The sequence below is a fragment of the Aplidium turbinatum genome, chromosome 10, assembly GCF_918807975.1.
Source record: "Aplidium turbinatum chromosome 10, kaAplTurb1.1, whole genome shotgun sequence".
Lineage (NCBI taxonomy): Eukaryota > Metazoa > Chordata > Ascidiacea > Aplousobranchia > Polyclinidae > Aplidium > Aplidium turbinatum.
The window spans coordinates 24,141,148-24,158,199 of record NC_137481.1 but is presented as its reverse complement, the minus strand read 5'-3'; the positions used below and the strand labels follow the sequence as shown (position 1 = coordinate 24,158,199).

General features: G+C 38.5%; 1 protein-coding gene across 1 annotated transcript; it reads right to left on the bottom strand.

The window, feature by feature from the left end:
• Positions 1 to 12,912: 12,912 nt before the first annotated feature.
• On the bottom strand, positions 12,913 to 16,422 carry LOC145778630 (uncharacterized). The gene is made up of 4 exons (XM_082590161.1): positions 15,331 to 16,422; positions 14,899 to 15,022; positions 14,625 to 14,772; positions 12,913 to 14,315 (listed from the first exon to the last, which is right to left on the bottom strand). Exons 1-4 carry the CDS (start codon positions 15,407 to 15,409, stop codon positions 14,001 to 14,003), a joined length of 666 nt encoding a protein of 221 aa, XP_082446287.1. The 5' UTR covers positions 15,410 to 16,422; the 3' UTR covers positions 12,913 to 14,000.
• Between the last annotated feature and the right edge of the window lie 630 nt (positions 16,423 to 17,052).

Sequence of the window (17,052 nt, the reverse complement as noted above, 5' to 3'; positions counted from 1 at the left end):
GCTTTGAAAATAAATTCGTTGTCCAATTGGAAATGGACTCATATCACGAGCGTTTTTATCATAATTCCTTTTTGTGGCATTTCTGCGATTAAGCCTTTTTTCGGTGTGCATGGTGTTGCTAGGTTTGGTGATTATAGGTATCACTGATCTAAGTTTTCTGCCAAAGAGGATCTCTGCCGGGCTGATGTTTACGTCTTGGCGCGGCGTGTTCCTGATTTCAAGCAGGGCTTGGTATTGGTCGGTTTGGTTGAGAAATGTACGCTTAAGCATGGTTTTTACACATTTAACCGCTGACTCTGCTTTCCCGTTTTCTCGTTGATGGCCTGGGCTGGAAGTTATATGGATGACCTGCCATTTTTTGCAAAATGCGTTAAAGCCATCAGACATAAACTGTGGACCGCAGTCTGATACCACACATTTGGGAATGCCGTATCGTGCAAAATGCTTTTTTAAGCAGCTTATAACTTGTCTGGTGGTGGTTGACGTCATCACGTCGATTTCAATGAAATTAGAGTAGTAGTCGACCGTTATTAAATAACTCTTTCCTTGAAACTCACACAGATCAATACCAATTTTCTCCCATGGCGCCGTTCCTTCGTTGTGTTGTTTGAGTGTCTCTTTCTGGTTGCTTGGTTTTGTTTGTTGACAGATTATACAATTTTCTGTCATTTGTTTTAGTTCTTTTGGTAATCCTATCCAAAACACGGTCTCGCGTGCTCGCCGCATCATGCTGTCATAACCTAAATGCGCAAGGTGTAAATTGTCTTTGATCTCGCGGCGCAAATTTTTTGGGATAAATATGCGCTCTCCCTTTAGTATTAAATTCTTTTCTTGCGTCAGGCATTCTCGAAGCGAAAAATAAGGTTTGATGTTTTCAGGAAGATCATTTTTGGTAGCTGGCCAACCTTCTGTTATGATCCTCAACAGTGTTTTTGCTTCGTCATCGCTTTGCATGGCCTGTTTTACTGCAATTAGACGTTCGTCTGGTATGTCCTCTAAGACGTTTAGGTTCATTATGTGATTCGGTTGATTCTCTGAGTCGTTAAGTTCAGGGAAGGCTCTACTTAGAGCGTCGGCAATGACAAGGCTGGCTCCAGGCATGTATTTGAAATCAACATCGTATCTATTCATGCGCATCAGCAGGCTCTGTATCCGTTTGGGGGCCTGGCTTAGTGGTTTTTTAAGTATGGTTTCGATAGGTTTGTGGTCGTTGTGTATTGTGATTTGTCGGCCATAGGTGTATTGGTCAAATCGCTCCAGACCAAATACGACTGCTAATGTCTCTTTCTCTATTTGTGCCCAATTTCGCTCAGATTTTGTGAGGGCGCGAGATGCATATTCGACAGGTTGATCGTCCTGCAAGAGAACAGCACCAAGTCCATCCTTGCTGCTGTCCACCTGTAGAATCACTGGCTTTTGCGCGTCAAAATAGGCCAGTATTGGGGGTTGCTCGATTTTCTTTTTAACCTTTTGTATTGCCTGCTCACACTCCTCACTCCATTCCCACTCTACGTTTTTTCGGGTCAGTCTTCGTACGGGCTCGAGGTCGTTTGCCAGATTTGGCATGAACCTCGATAGATACTGAATCATGCCGCAGAATCGTTTTACGCCAGATATATCTGTGGGTGAGGGCATGTTTCTTATTGCTTCTATCTTTGATGGATCGGCTTGGATCCCGTTTTTCGTTACCTTGTGGCCCATAAACGTGATTTCCGTTTTCTTAATGATCGCCTTTTGATCATTGAGCAAAATTGGTATATTTTTGCAGCGCTGTCGCAAAGCTCTCAGGTTATCGTCATGGTTATTGATGGCCTGGTTTTCATTTGACCCACAACCAACAACAATGATGTCATCTGCGACAGCGAAGACACCGTTTAGGTTTTGCAACGCCTCTATTAGTCTTTTTTGAAAAATTTCGCTGCTTACTTTGAGACCGAATGGAAGTCTATTCCACCGATAGCGACCATGCGGCGTGATCATTGTTGTTAGTTTGCTCGCTTCTTCATCTAGTTCGATATGCCAATAGGCGTGTTTTACATCGACCTTTGAGAATATTTTGGCATTTGTTAAGGAAGGTAAGATGTCGTCAAGCGTTGGCAATTTGTAGTGTTCTCTTTTTAATGCTGTGTTTAGTGGCTGGGGATCGATGCAAATACGTAAATCTCCATTCGGTTTTTTTACTATTGCCATTTGACTAACCCAGTCTGTTGGTTCATCAACGGGGGATAGTACGCCTTGCTCTACCAGCGATTCGAGTTCGAGTTTGACTTTCTCTTTGAGCGCGACTGGCACATTGCGACAGGGTAGGGTTCTAGGTTTTACCCTTGGGTCTACTGTTAAAGATGCACAACCGATGTAACCCAGTTTTGTGTTATTTACATTGGCGATAAAAGCATCATCATTAATCGAAATCAAATTCAAGTTTTTAACTGTGGATAATCCTAGAAGACAGTTCAAGTTATTATCTACAACAGTGAATTTAACACAGTAGGTTTCCTTAGTTCTCGGATTGATAACATCGAGTAGGGCCGTACCTGCTGGTTTGACTGTCGTTCTATTCCACATCGTCAATGTTTGTGTAGTCGGAGTTATCTGACTTCTTTTTACAAAGCGCTTGCATATGGTGTTGACGTCAGCTCCGGTGTCTAGTTGGAAACGGACTTCCTGTTCATTTATATTGAGTAGTGCGGTTAGTCCTCGTTTCTCACTTCCTTGTATAGCACACAAATATGCGTCTTCTTCTTCAGAGTGCACGCTTGGTTCCATGTTGTGGACCTGGTGTAGGCGGCTTCGGCATTTTGCTGAAAAATGATTTCTTTTCCCGCAAGTGGAACACGTTTTTCCATACGCTGGGCACATGCTTCTGTTGCGGGGATGGCTTTGGCCACAAAACTCACATTCAGCGCTTTTCTCATAGCGTGAAAAGCGTCTCGGTGTTGCCTTGTTGGAATGGTGTTGTACAACTTTGTGTATGGACTCAGCAGGCTTTGTTTGCAATTCTTGCAATTGTTTGTGCGATGCTTCACGGGCTCGGCAGATTTGTATTGTTTTGTCAAGCGTGAGTGTCGCTTCGCATGAAAGCTTCTCTTGCAGCGCCGTCGGGACAGACAGTATGATTTTGTCTCGCAAAGCCCTGTTTCTGTCTGGAAACTTGCAGTGTTCGGCTTTTGCTTTCAATTCCGTCAAGAATGCGTCGAAGGGTTCTTTATATTCTACTTTGTAAAACCTCAATGTGGAGATAACATCGTTCTGTTTTGGGCTGCAATATTTTTCAAGTTTTTCCAGCAATATTTTCGGATCGTCTTTGCTCTCTTCTGCGGTATATTCAAAATGTCTCATTTCCTGGATCATGCTCCAGCCTGCGCATTCTTTAATGATTGCTGTCTGCACCTTGTTGTCATCGTTATATGCTTTGGTCGTCAGCAAATAGATATCCACCATTTCACGCCATTGGTGATAGGACTCGGCAAGGTTGCTGTCCAGTGGATCAAGTGGTGGGGGCAGTCTATGTTGGCGATCTGACATCTTGTCTGTCTATGACGCTGGTTCAATTTAACCTTAGTGCCACTTCTATCTGTATGTCTTCGATTTGCTGACGCTACGGCTGAGTTCAAGAATCTTACGCTGCCACCATGTTTATTATGTCTCTAGCTTTATTGCGAACGTTGTTGATACAAAGCACTTCATTAACAGAATGAATGTGTGTCACAATCATGGCGGTAACGGATTAGCTCACGTGGTCATAGAATAGAAAAAGGCGAAGGGACTGATCTCTGGACAGGTATTGTGTTGCGTAATGATATGACGTCATCAACAAAGCGCACGTCGTTGGTTTTCTCAAATGGCAAAGAATTATCAAGACAAACTGATTAAGCATGACGATCGACACTAAAACTAGTGTGTCCGCGGTGAGACCAGGGATATCTAGAGAAGGGGATATGAAGGCTTTTATTACGTCTGACAATAGAAGGGCTTCTATTCATCTTAAATAATCTCTGTTTATGGTAAAATAACAACTGGCACCTATAGTAATTTAATAAACTTTGTTATGACAATCTGCATTGCACTATTATCACCAGGTATGGATATTCAATGAATGCTCATAATTACTTGTTAATTCAACTACCCGTATACTTGCTTTACACCTAGCCAACTGCAAAGGTTTTGTCAAAAAAACAGCTAAACTGGTAACCTTTCAACTGTCTTTTCAAACAAGTATTCTTTGAATATGTTCTACATAACACTTGCTAACAGTCTTGTGTAGCTGAGTGTACCAGCTGCACAAAAAACTTTCTGCAATTTTAAAAAGAAACGCATGTTTAACGCAGTACCAACTACCGCCCTTCTAGTGTCATGAGAATAAAGCAATTACTTTGAGCCTTCGTATCCCCTTCTTTAGATATCCCTGGGTGAGACTTAATTTGTCCTCCGAAATAGCTGCTCAGACCGGACACGTTTGTCTGCCGTCAACAAAAACGAATTTCAAGGCCTGTAACCCTAAGTCCCTAACCCTTGCTGATCGCAGTTTCCGCAAACATTTTTTTTGCACTTTTCGCCCGGCTTTCCGCAAACCCTAACTCTAACCATAGACTAATCTATGCTCTAGCCCTAACCCTCGCTGATCGCAGTTTTTGCAAACATTTTTCCATAGTTTCCGCTAACCGAAACCGCAGTTTCCGCTAACCCTTACCCTAACCTTAGAGTAATCTATGCTCTAACCCTAACCCTCGCTGATCGCAGTTTCCACAAACATTTTCCCGCAGTTTCCGCTAACCCTTACCTAAAGCTACTAACCATAGAGTAATCTATGCTCTAACTAGGGATTGTAGATCATAGGGATGCGAAACTTCATCCGCTTTTGGCTTATCCGCAACACTAGAAGGGTTACGTTTTTTTGTAATTTACAAAATATTTTACTTTTTATGGATTATATAAGAAGAGTAAAGTTGGTTTTAAAGTAATTTAAGGTTTTTAGTTGAAAGCAAGCCAGCAGTAAAGCGTAAAAAAATTGTCAAATGACCCTTCTAATGTTGAAGGAACAACGGAGTTGCGCGTCCCGTAATGTACCGTCCCTACTCTAACCCTAACCCTCGCTGATTGCAATTTCCGCAAACATTTTTCCGCAGTTTCCGCTTACCCTAACTCTAACCATCGAGTAATCTATGCTCTCTAACCCTAATAGTCTAAGCGTAAAACGTATTGACCTGGAATAAATTGCGACCCTAACAAATTAGGTATCGTTGAAAAGCTTAACTCCTCTAGATTAAGATTTTCACTCTCCTCCAATCAGAGACCCTTGGCAAAAAAAGTTATGGCCGTTTTTGAAGCAGCACCTTGCGCCGCTAGTGGCGAAACTGTATTTTTCCTTTTACACAAGTTTTTAGGCTCATTTTTAACTTTTTTTCCTATGTGTATAAGAAAGAGACAACTCACATTTGATAAAATATTATTTATATTTAAATGACGTCACTCTGACGTCATCAAATTAAAATTGCTTACCTAGGGGAGACCGGGGTTAGTTGGAAAGCGGGGTTAGTTGAAAAATCAGCATTTTTGCAACTCCCGAAAACTTTTTTAAATATTTACTGCCACCATGTGATGTAGTTTGTCAAAACACACAATCCATGTTAGTTTCGATTTGCTGAGTCCAGGTATGCCTGCTTGAGTGAACATTTTTTATTTTTTTAGCTATGAAGTAAAATTTTTGGCTCTTTGGGAAACATCTTATGCGTCCATGTCGTTAAAGATAGACACACGTTTTTTGGTGTGTGTTAGCTGTAGTTATTCCACAATACTGAGAAATAAATAAATTTTGGTCAAATGAACCATGCTTGAATATTTTAGGAAAATTGTTAGTCATGTCCTGATGGGGCTAGTTGGAAAATTGTAGATGGGGTTAGTTGGAAAATGTTTTGAATACTTTTGAAGTTTTAAATTGTTATGCTCTAATATACTTGTTTTTAGCACATTGTAAGGTTTTAGTTTGAACTTTGAATAGCTTGGAAAGTGCTGTACTATTAGGGGGGTAGGGGAAGTTCGGGGCCTATGAGCATATTGGGTCCTATGATCCACCCCTCTATTTTTTTAAATAAAAAGTTTTGCCACTCCGTTTCAGCCGAGATCTTTTCTTCATGCTTGAATGCATTTCCCACAATTGCCAGGACAATCTCCTGTGAGAATTCGAAGCGAAAGGAGGGTTTCTTTATTTTTATGTTGAAAAAGTAAATTTTGAGGGGTTCGAAAATTTTACTATAACTTCCTAGTTTTTGAACAGATATTCAAATGGTTTAATTTGGTGACAAGTAGTGTCCTTTTTAAAGGAATAATGAAAGAAGTGCAGTATTGAAGTTAATAGTTTAGCGTCAATACATGTGAATTTGTCAATATGGAGAGTCGGTACCTATGAGCCACCTTGTGTGCTGATCCTATGAGGCCGGCTCATAGGATCCTACTTGGTTGAAATTCAGATCACAATTAGTTTATTGTTAGAAAGTTGTTTATTTATTTTTTATGTTTAAGCTAGTTAAGATTATAGTAAATTGTTTATGTGTACTTTTCAATTTTTGTTTAACAGTTTAAGATACAAATGTAGGCTATATCTGTACATAAGCGATTTCAAAAATTAGTTCACAAAACTGACCATAATGCCTCGAACAACTGCTAAAAAAACTCATCGTGGTAAATCGCTGTTCCAGTTTCCTCTGTAGTCATAGTTCTTCCTCCACCCATCACTACTGGGTCAACAAAAAGAGTGAAGAGAATTAGAAAAATTTTGATTGACTTTTCTGCTTTTGATCTTGTGTGAATAGCCTGTTAGTAGCCTATAGGCTATTCGATGGATCGATTTTGTAAGCTTGTAATCATAAAAATGATGGCACGGTTGTGGCATGCTTAATTTGTTTCATACTTTCTAGCCTTCTTGGCCTATATAAATCTGTCACTTATAAAAAAAATGTAGGCCTAATGTGATTATTAGAAATTACTATCTTTTTATTTAAAAATTATGGAAATCTTCCAGTTTCATGATCACTTAAGCCTCTATATTCAACTTATCACGTCCCATTATCTTGCAAATGTGTTGTTGTGTATTCATGTAAATGTATTCATCGATGTATTCATGTAAATACGTTTATTCTTTTGATTGTACTGGTGGCTCATAGGACCCCACGCGTTGGATCCTATGAGCCACTTCAACAAATTTACATTTTTTGCTCCACATTAAAAATCTGACAAGATACGAATTTTCTCTTTGGTGATTCAACAGGTTATATCACAAGTTATGCTAACATGAAATATGAGGTGAAAATATTCAGAAATAAAAGAGTTATGGGACTAAATCAAAAAGGGGGATCATAGGCCCCGACCTTCCCCTATGTTAAAATTAAAAAAATCTCAGTACCCCCCAAAATTGTGCCACTGGGTGTTAAAAATATATTATGAAAAAATTTTTGGGTTGCCCCTCCGGGAACTCCCCGCTACCGGGAGGTCTAACGAGCGATTTCGAAAATGCATGGGATTTGACACCTAACTTTTGAACCGGTGGTCATAGAAAGCTCGGACTAGTCTCAAAAGTTTCGTCTTGAAAAGTTAAGATAGGAATGTAACAGTTTCGGAAGTGTCAGGTGTATAGTTTGGCCCGTACAAGCCCAGTTTGGCCCAAAATGACCCATTTAGCCTACGCAATGGTACAAAATCGAAAATTTGGCAATAATTGGCCTTAATGAGTTGGTAATGGGCCTAAAATTTTTGATTAATAAGCTATGATAGGGTTGTAATATTTTTTCATGAGTCATATATGCCCGACTTGACTATGCTTCAGGCACATCATTTCCTGCAAACATCAGAGTGTGTTACTTCTTTTTTGTCAATTGATATGTTCAAATCGACATTGCCTAAACCAATAATTCTCAGCTCAATCGATGTTTGCTTGCAAGAACACTGTAACGAAGTTAAGAGCTTGCTTGCTCTATTCCTTCAATCTTTTGCAAAAGGCTTGGCAACTCAAAAAGGGTCTCTGTTTGGTTTTGGTCCTGCTGCAAATGAGGACACAGGATCGCTGTTGAAAATTGGATCGGCAAGTGATGACTGATGATGTCCTACAGAAACTGGATAATCTGCCAGTCCACAACCTGGGTGAAGAACGTAGTGTCGGATTAGCAAACTACAAGACAAATATTTATGGTAAAAGAAATCTTGATACAGTCTCCAGAAGCGTAGTTCTCAATAAAAGCACGGATTTACATGAAAATATTCAGAAGATTGACAAAAAGAAATGGGAAAAACCAGTACAGAAATAAGACAGCAAAGAAATTAGACTGCAATGGAATGAAAAGATGAAAGCTTATGAAGAAAAAGGTTACTCTAAAAAAGAAGCTTTTAATATCAGAGCAGAGCAAAGTAAACTTGCTGATTTAGATTTCCTGAAAGCGCAAAATCCACCAGGGCCTTTTACCACTTCTGAGGAAGTGAGTGCTTACCTTCAAAGTGATGCTGTAACAGATCACATAAAGAACAAAAGACTTTGCACTGAAGTTCGCTATGCAAAGAAGACATGCCTCTCCCTAAAATCAAGTGCTTCAATATTCCGACTGAAACGAGACTATAAAAATTCCAGATTTGAAGACTATGCCAACAACCTTATCAGCTAGTTAGATAATTCACGTTCATGTGCAACTATAGCAATGTCAGACCTCCAAAGTGTGCTTTCTGCTATGCATTTGCTTACAGAGGCAAATTCAAGCTCCACATCAAATGAACAGGAATCTGATTTTGCAGCACTAGCCTATCAAGTTGGTGAGTTTATAGCTGCCATCTGGATTGAAGGAAGCTAATAACACTGGTACTTTGCTAACATTGTTGAAGTTGTGAATGATGATGCTGTACTACTTACATACTTCAAGAAGGTTGGCAACAGTAGAGATGGAGAAATATGGATTTCCCTGAAAATCCTGAACTTCTTGTTACTGTGTCATATGTCAGATCTGCCCGAATCAAATGCTGTGTTTCAAATGAAACAGTTCAACTATTGAATGAAGCTCTTAATGAAAAGATAAAAAAACACTAATTTGATATCTGGAACTACACAATACTTCCATAACATTGGACCTTTGAAACATAACTATTATTATTACTTATTTGCGACAGACAAAGCTGTCCATATCCAAAACAAAACAACAAAATAATACACAAACTGCAAATGCACAAACTATCATTTATAATTACATAGCATCCTGTTCTTATTATTTTATCAGTATATATACAGTATACATATAATACCGTACTGAATATATAGAATATGTCGCATTGGTAACTGACACGTACATATTATATTTATATTCCAAAAGAGCAAACATGGGCAAGAAAATTGAAAATGCTTTATAATGACTGGCTGTATGCCTATACAGTACGGTACTACAATTTTTACGACATTACCCAAAACATCTCTGATTTTAAACGTAATGACGACATATAATCAATCAATTTTCTACAACTAGACAAGTAGACATGCATATGATTCATTTGAAAGTACTAATTCGAATCATAATGTTTTAAACAAAAAATTACTCCGATTTCAAACTTATTAAGGTAAAATTTTGAATTTCATACAATCGCGATAGGCCAAATACGCCGTTTTGGCCCAAAGTGGGCCTGTCCATACACCTGACACTTCTGAAACTGCTACATTCCTATCTTAACTTTTCAAAACAAAACTTTTGAGACTGGTCCCAGCCTTCTATGACAACCGGTTCAAATTTTAGGTATTAAATCCCATGTATTTTGACAATCGCTCATAAAACCCCCCGGTAGCGGGGAGTTCCCGGAGGGGCAATCCAAAATTTTTTTCATAATATGTTTTTTTACTCCCAGTGGCATAATTTTGGGGGGTACTCAGAGTTTGTACTCAAAATTCGTCTTTTAACATACCCCCCTAGTACTATACCTATTCTACAATATGCGTGAATACAAAAGAAAGACTGAGCGAGGAACCACCCCTAAACATGTTATGGAAAAAGCTGTCAAAGAGGTAATTGTGAAAAAGAGGGCTTGCTACGCAGTCGGTACAGAATTTGGAATTCCGCATGTCACTCTGAGGAGGTATTGCACAAAATATAGCAGTGAAAATGCTGATAAAGTAATCACATCGAATATTGAAAGCAGTGAAATAAGTTTGTCAAGGTATGGCTATTTCAACAACAGAGCTGTGTTTACTGACGAAGAAGAAATTTTACTTGTTCAATATGCATTAAAAGCAGCATCGCTGTATTATGGCTTAAGCTCCGAGGACATAACAAAATTAGCCTATGACTATGCCAAAAAAGCAAAATCAAAAATACCAAAGTCATGGATTGAAGCAGGAAAGGCCGGTTATGACTGGTTTTTGGGTTTTATGAAACGGCACCCTGAGCTTACTTTAAGATCCCCCGAAGCTACATCCCTTAGTCGTGCCACAAGTTTTAACAGGCATAACGTTAACACATTTTATGATAACTATGCTACTGTGTTGGAAAGAGATGGATTCTCTCCAGATAGAATTTGGAATCTGGATGAAACTGGCTGCACCACAGTGCAAAAGCCAAGAAAAATCATAGCGGCATGTGGTGTGAAGCAGGTTGGTGCCATAGTGTCCCAAGAAAGAGGCCAACTTGTCACACTTTGTTGTGCTGTTAGTGCAACTGGGAACACTATTCCACCAATGTTTGTGTTTCCCAGGGTGCATTACAGGCATCATTTTGTTAAAGGTGGGCCAACAGGTTGTATTGGTGCAACCCATCCAAGCGGGTGGATGACGTCAGAAAATTTTCTTGCTTTTATGAAGCATTTTGTAGCACAGATTCGACCAAGCAAAAGCAACAAGGTTCTGCTGATGCTTGACAATCATAACAGCCATGTCAACTGGGATGTTATTCAGTATGCTCGAGAACAAGGAGTGGTTTTGCTCTCCTTTCCTCCTCACTGTTCTCATAAGCTGCAGCCCCTTGATCGAACTGTTTATGGGCCTTTCAAGCGTTTTTATAATAATGCATGTGATGCGTGGCTGAAAGAAAATCCTGGAAGGACTTTGACAATCTACGAAATACCTGGTTTGGTAGGTCGAGCTTTTCCCAGAGCAATGACACCTGCCAATATCCAAGCTGGATTTAGAGTCTCAGGGATTTACCCATTTGACCGCGATATATTTTGTGATGAAGAGTTCATGCCTGCAGATGTCACTGATAAACCTCTAGAAGCTGTTGACATGAATGCTGATTCTTTTGATGACAATAGTGAGTCTGTCCCTTCCACTTCAACAGCAAGTATTGATGGAACAATTGCACCTGAAGATGACAATAGTGAGTCTGTCCCTTCCACTTCAACGGCAAGTATTGATGGAACAATTGCACCTGAAGATGTTCGACCATTTAAGAAAGCCCCACCACGAAAGAGAAAGAGTGGAGTAAAACGAGGTAGAACACGAATTCTCACAGACACCCCTGAAAAGTCAGAACTCCCAGCTCCACCTGTAAAAGGCAGAAAAGTGAGAAAAGTTTGTCGCCATATACTTTCTGCCACAGTAAACACACCTACTTCAACAGAATTATCTACATCATCAGAAGACAAAGATTTCTGTCATGCATCTACTGCCCAAACTGAAGCTCTTTCATGCAATGTTCTTCTTGAAGATTTGAAAGAAGGAGACTTTGTTTTAGTGCAGTTTCACAATGCAAAAACTGTGCAACATTTTGTTGGTACTGTGATTGAAATTTTTGCTGATGGAGATATTACTTTAAAATTTCTGAAACTGTATAGAAAATGTTTTGATGAACGCTTTACGTTCATATTTCCTGATGATGCAGATGAGTCTGAATTTACCCATAACATTACTGACGTGGTTGTTAAACTGCCAGCTCCTTTAAACAGGAAGGGCACTAAACGTTGCCAAGAAAGGGTTCAATTTGAAATGGATTTGTCTAGCTACAACTTACAGTAAATTGTTGTGGACATGTGTGCAATTCAAAACATTGTCACTTTTCACAACACTTTATTGTAAATTCTCTTCAGTAAATCCTGTAGTTATGTTAAAAAATGAATGAGTTTATTCTTCAAAAAATGCGTTTAAGGCAGGAGTTCCCAACCTTTTTTACACCGTGGCCCCCTTTGAAAATTTTGAAAAATCAATGTCCCCCTTATTTATTTTTTTCACACATATTGTGTGGTTTTTTCTTTTGAGCTATCAAGTATGAAACTTCGAACGATGCTTCAAGACTAGAAACTATGTCTTAGTATTTTTATTAAATTTTAATGTAGTTCTTTTGTTATACATATAGTGTTGGAGTGGACTTAGAGATGATAAATAAAAAAAATTAATATTTTTTAATGGCCCCCTTGAAAAAGGCTCATGGCCTACTAGGGTCTGTGACCCCCAGGATGGGAACCCCTGGTTTAAGGTAATTGGTTGTTGAATTTATTGCTTTTTTACTTAAAGAAAGTAAACTTATTTGCTTACAACCACATGTAAATGTTAACCTCATGATGTTTTCCAACTAACCCCATGATGTTTTCCAACTAACCCCAGACATGGGGTTAGTTGGAAAATCAATTGTATGTTTGTTTATTTTAAATTTCCATTAAAAGCTGAATTGACTCAATGCTTGTTTTTGGTTGTAAGATACAGGATATCATAGGTGATAATTTAAGCTGCTTCAAGTTGTCAGGTTATGCACCAGTTGTTTTAAATTTCACTTTAAAAGAAAAACTTTCCAACTAACCCCGGTCTCCCCTATTACTCTCAGCCCATTGATAATTGCAGATCCAATACATTTGTTCTAAAAAATCGTTTTTAGACATAACGGAGCTTCATATAATGATTCAAGGGGGGCATTTTGACCCCAGGTCCGGTTTAATGACGAAACTAAACGCTACAAGTGGCGAGAGTATATTATGGGCATTATACAAAAAATGCGAAATTTTTTAAAACTTTGCTTCAATAATTATGCCGTGGAGTGTTTTATTATCTTTATCCTGCATTGCGGGAAAGCGGACTTGAGCGCTATGCATCGGTGTACGCCTTCCGACGTACACCTGACCCACGCTGCAAGGTCTGTTTCCGGTTGTCTACTCTACTTATGACTTAAATTTGGTACTACCCATTACTCGAAATCGATCACTGGGTAGAGGCAATTATCGTAAAGTTTCTTGCCCAGAGAAACAACAGCAAGTGCGGGTGGCTAGAGTCGAACATGCAGGCTCTCGACTGCGAGCTCAACGCGCTAACCACTCGGCCACTGCCCAAGGCGTGTAACTATTGTTCTTGTCGACGGTGAAAATTCGACTCACACTGCTAGTGGATATGCCATGTCTGAGGAGTACAGCTCAACTATCCAGTGGAATCTTTCGGGTAGCCCAAATTTGGGCAATAGGCTACACAAATAATAATATTTATTTGCATCAGACAAAGCTGTCAATATACAAAACAAAGAAATAATACACAAACTGCAAATGCACAAAATCTCACTAAATAGGCTATCTAATGTTACAAGTTTACAGACAATGGTACGGTAGTGTTGCAAGTTAGAAGAACTGAAAGTATTCAGAACGATAAAAATAATCAGATGACATGGCAGCCATCAAAACTAGATATCAGCATACATAGAATTATTATAATGAAGACGATAATTTGATATACGATGGCAATCGGACCTCATCAGGGAGGCAACAATAGAGTTAGACGATACTTCGCATCTTCCAACAAAAGAAAAAACATATTTCCGAAGTAATGCATCAAATGTTATAATGTTGCACAAGACTTGATGTTCACGTACGCTATAATGTTTAGGCAAATTGTGTATAATTCTAAATGCATTATTGAAGGCAACACGCAGGCGATTAATGTTACGTTGAAGATAATTTTCCCACAGATGACATGCATACATTGGAGTACAATATGAACGGAATAGAACATTTTTAATATCACTGGAGCACTTGTAAAATTTTGATTTTAATTTATTGGCAGAACAGATCATTTATTGAAACATGATCAAAATGTCGCAATCCTCAGGGCAGTCGTCTTGTACACAACTGAGATTGCAACAAGTTTCCCCACGACACTCTCCACATGCTGTTACGCACTTTAAGCCATGTTTTCTGCAGCTGCAAGACATTGTACCACATTGATTTTTTGTTCCTTCTTTGCATTTGCATCGTACAACGTTCAATAGCCATTCTGGTGCCGGATCTAAATTGGCCTTTATTGGCATAACTGCACCTGCTGCGTCAGCTTTCCATCCCCATTGTGCGAGATCCAAGATTTCAGTGTCAAGATGCTTCCACTGACATACCTGAAGCAACAGTTTTATATCAACTTAGATAAATCAAGTCTTGCTGCCATAAAATTTTTGATTTGTAGTACACCACATGTTTATGCTAGTCCTATTACAATGCAAGTTGTTTTGCTATAACTTGCATCTTTTCCTTACAGCAGTTTAATAGCGCAATTTGCTGTAATATTTTGAAGTTACCGACAATAAACAATTCTTGAAAAATATCTTCAAGTGGTACAGTATAATCTATAGAGCAAAGACGCTTTTATACTAAATGATTACCGGTATTGTGTTACAATACCATTAGGCTACGCACTATTATTTCACCTGCAAATGTACTCTGAAGGAATGAAAACGAATTGCAGCTTCGGTGGGTGGCAATCTTTCAGGATGAACAGTGGAAGCTGTTGCAACCATCTGCATGTAATTGACGTACCGTAGTTGGCCAAGTGAATCGGCAGGTTTTGCACTAAAGCTTGATGGATCAACAAAATATAGCATTACTATCGGTGAATCTCATTCAGACTGGTAGGCTACTCAGCAACATTTTCATTTCTTCTTATTTAATTAACTGTGCACCAATACAGTCCCAGTAACTAACCTTTTCAATAACAAATCTCTTCCAGCATCAGCTATTTGCTCACGTGTAGAATCTAATCTCCCAAATACATCAGCAGATTGTTGAAATTCTTCCTTCTTCAGGTAATTGAACATCTTTAGCTTTCCTAAGCAACAAGACAGATGACATAATTAATCATTGTCACCAAATAATGTGTGCATACACTCCATACATTGGCATTCCAAATAAAAGTATTACAATATTAGAATAATATTGAGTGGATTGGGTAATGACTGCCATCTGAATTCTTGCATATCTTTTAAAAGCTGATCAGAAAATGGTAAAAATGTACTTTCAGACAAGCATGGTAAGCAGTTCAGGAATATATAAAACACTGTAACAAACACTATATATAAAATACTGAAAGCAAGATTAAAATGTACTGCTACCAAAGCTGATTAATTATACTGGTACCTTGTTGATATATTGCAGAAGTTGTATCACATCCACTCCAAGCATGAGCAAACAGCAAGTAATTTTTGACACACCTCATGCACCTTACAACTACTTTCGCTCTCTTCTTTTTCTTTTAGATATTGATAAAGATGACTGTCACCAATGTTTTGTGCATAGCTGATTAATGTCTTCAGTCCACCTCGTTTCACTTCTTGTAGCTTCGATAAATTATGAGATTGGCATTTGATGCATAAACTTTCATTATAAAAAGCTTGATTCTGATTTTCCATTATTCAATTATCTCCATAACATCTGAAAACTAGTCTATCAATTCTAACTGTTTAATAAACTAAGCTATACAACTTAGAAATCATTACCGGTATTTCATAAAAATCTTTAAAGCTGTAAAGAGAGAAAACTAACATCAGACCTGGGAAAAAAATGGCCACACAGAACATTTGCTCTTTCAAACTTAATCTATATCTGAATATGTTATAGCCTTTACAGGTGGTCTCAGAAGTAACAAGAACCATAGCTCTTACTGGTAGGCTGGCCTCCTTATTTAACTGATAGTGTGTGCAATTACCAGAAAACGTATTGTTGCATGGATATCAGTAGAAGCTACCAGGTCTCAATAAACACCCTTCCTTTGTCAGTTTGTGCACCAGTGCACTGGTAACAGTGGCCTACTACTACTACCATACTGCATACATTGGTACAAATACTTCACACCTGCATGCAATGCCATTTAAAATCCAAGATGTTAAATGAAAGAGAACTCAACTAAAAGAACAACAGAAAACTCAAAAATTTAACATAAGCTAGAGATTGAATGAGGCTGTTCACCAGGCATTAAATTAAATAATAGGAGATGTTCTACTGGTGCAAATTGAGCTAAACTATCACAAGATGTATACAGTGACAATTTGCTTTTATTCCGACGTTTCGTCAATCAGACACGACTGACTTCTTCAGGGGCTAGACCAGGTAGTGACTACCTGTCTAGCATGGCAAAACACAGGACCATGTTGTTGAAACCAACTAAACACGCAAAATGAAAATTCAACTCTAGACAAAATTATCGCGCGCAAAGTTTGAATTAAGTTAGAAAAAAGGAAAGATTTAAATTTTAACAATTAACAACCCAGACAAAAAATCTGTCATTTTTACATCTACAAAAAACTATTGTAAGTGGTTATTTTACGTTTTTTAAATTGGTTTCACGCTGATTGTAAAACTGTGCAGTAGTGCGTTTTTAAACTCGTTTCATCATGACTCATGCCGTTCATCCTCCTCTCTTGTCAGTATTTCAGTTTCTTCCCTGACAGCAGAATCCGTCATTTTTTACATTGATTCAACGTCTGCGGACGTTGGGTAGATGTAAAAATGACAGATTTTTTGTCTGGGTTGTTAATTGTTAAAATTTAAATCTTTCCTTTTTTCTAACTTAATTCAAACTTTGCGCGCGATAATTTTGTCTAGAGTTGAATTTTCATTTTGCGTGTTTAGTTGGTTTCAACAACATGGTCCTGTGTTTTGCCATGCTAGACAGGTAGTCACTACCTGGTCTAGCCCCTGAAGAAGTCAGTCGTGTCTGATTGACGAAACGTCGGAATAAAAGCAAATTGTCACTGTATACATCTTGTGATAGTTTAGCTCAATTTGCACCAGTAGAACATCTCCTATTATTTAATAAGCTAGAGATGATAAGACATGCTGCATGTAAAGAACATTTAGACC

What these genes read in the sequence shown, in the direction of transcription:
- LOC145778630 (XM_082590161.1), bottom strand. Translation starts at nt 15,409, where the DNA reads ATGAGGTGTGTCAAAAATTACTTGCTGTTTGCTCATGCTTGGAGTGGA. An exon ending in AGAGATTTGTTATTGAAAAG is followed by an intron (nt 14,773 to 14,898) that starts GTTAGTTACTGG and finishes TGATCCATCAAG; the next exon opens with CTTTAGTGCAAAACCTGCCG. An exon ending in CCTTCAGAGTACATTTGCAG is followed by an intron (nt 14,316 to 14,624) that starts GTGAAATAATAG and finishes CTGTTGCTTCAG; the next exon opens with GTATGTCAGTGGAAGCATCT.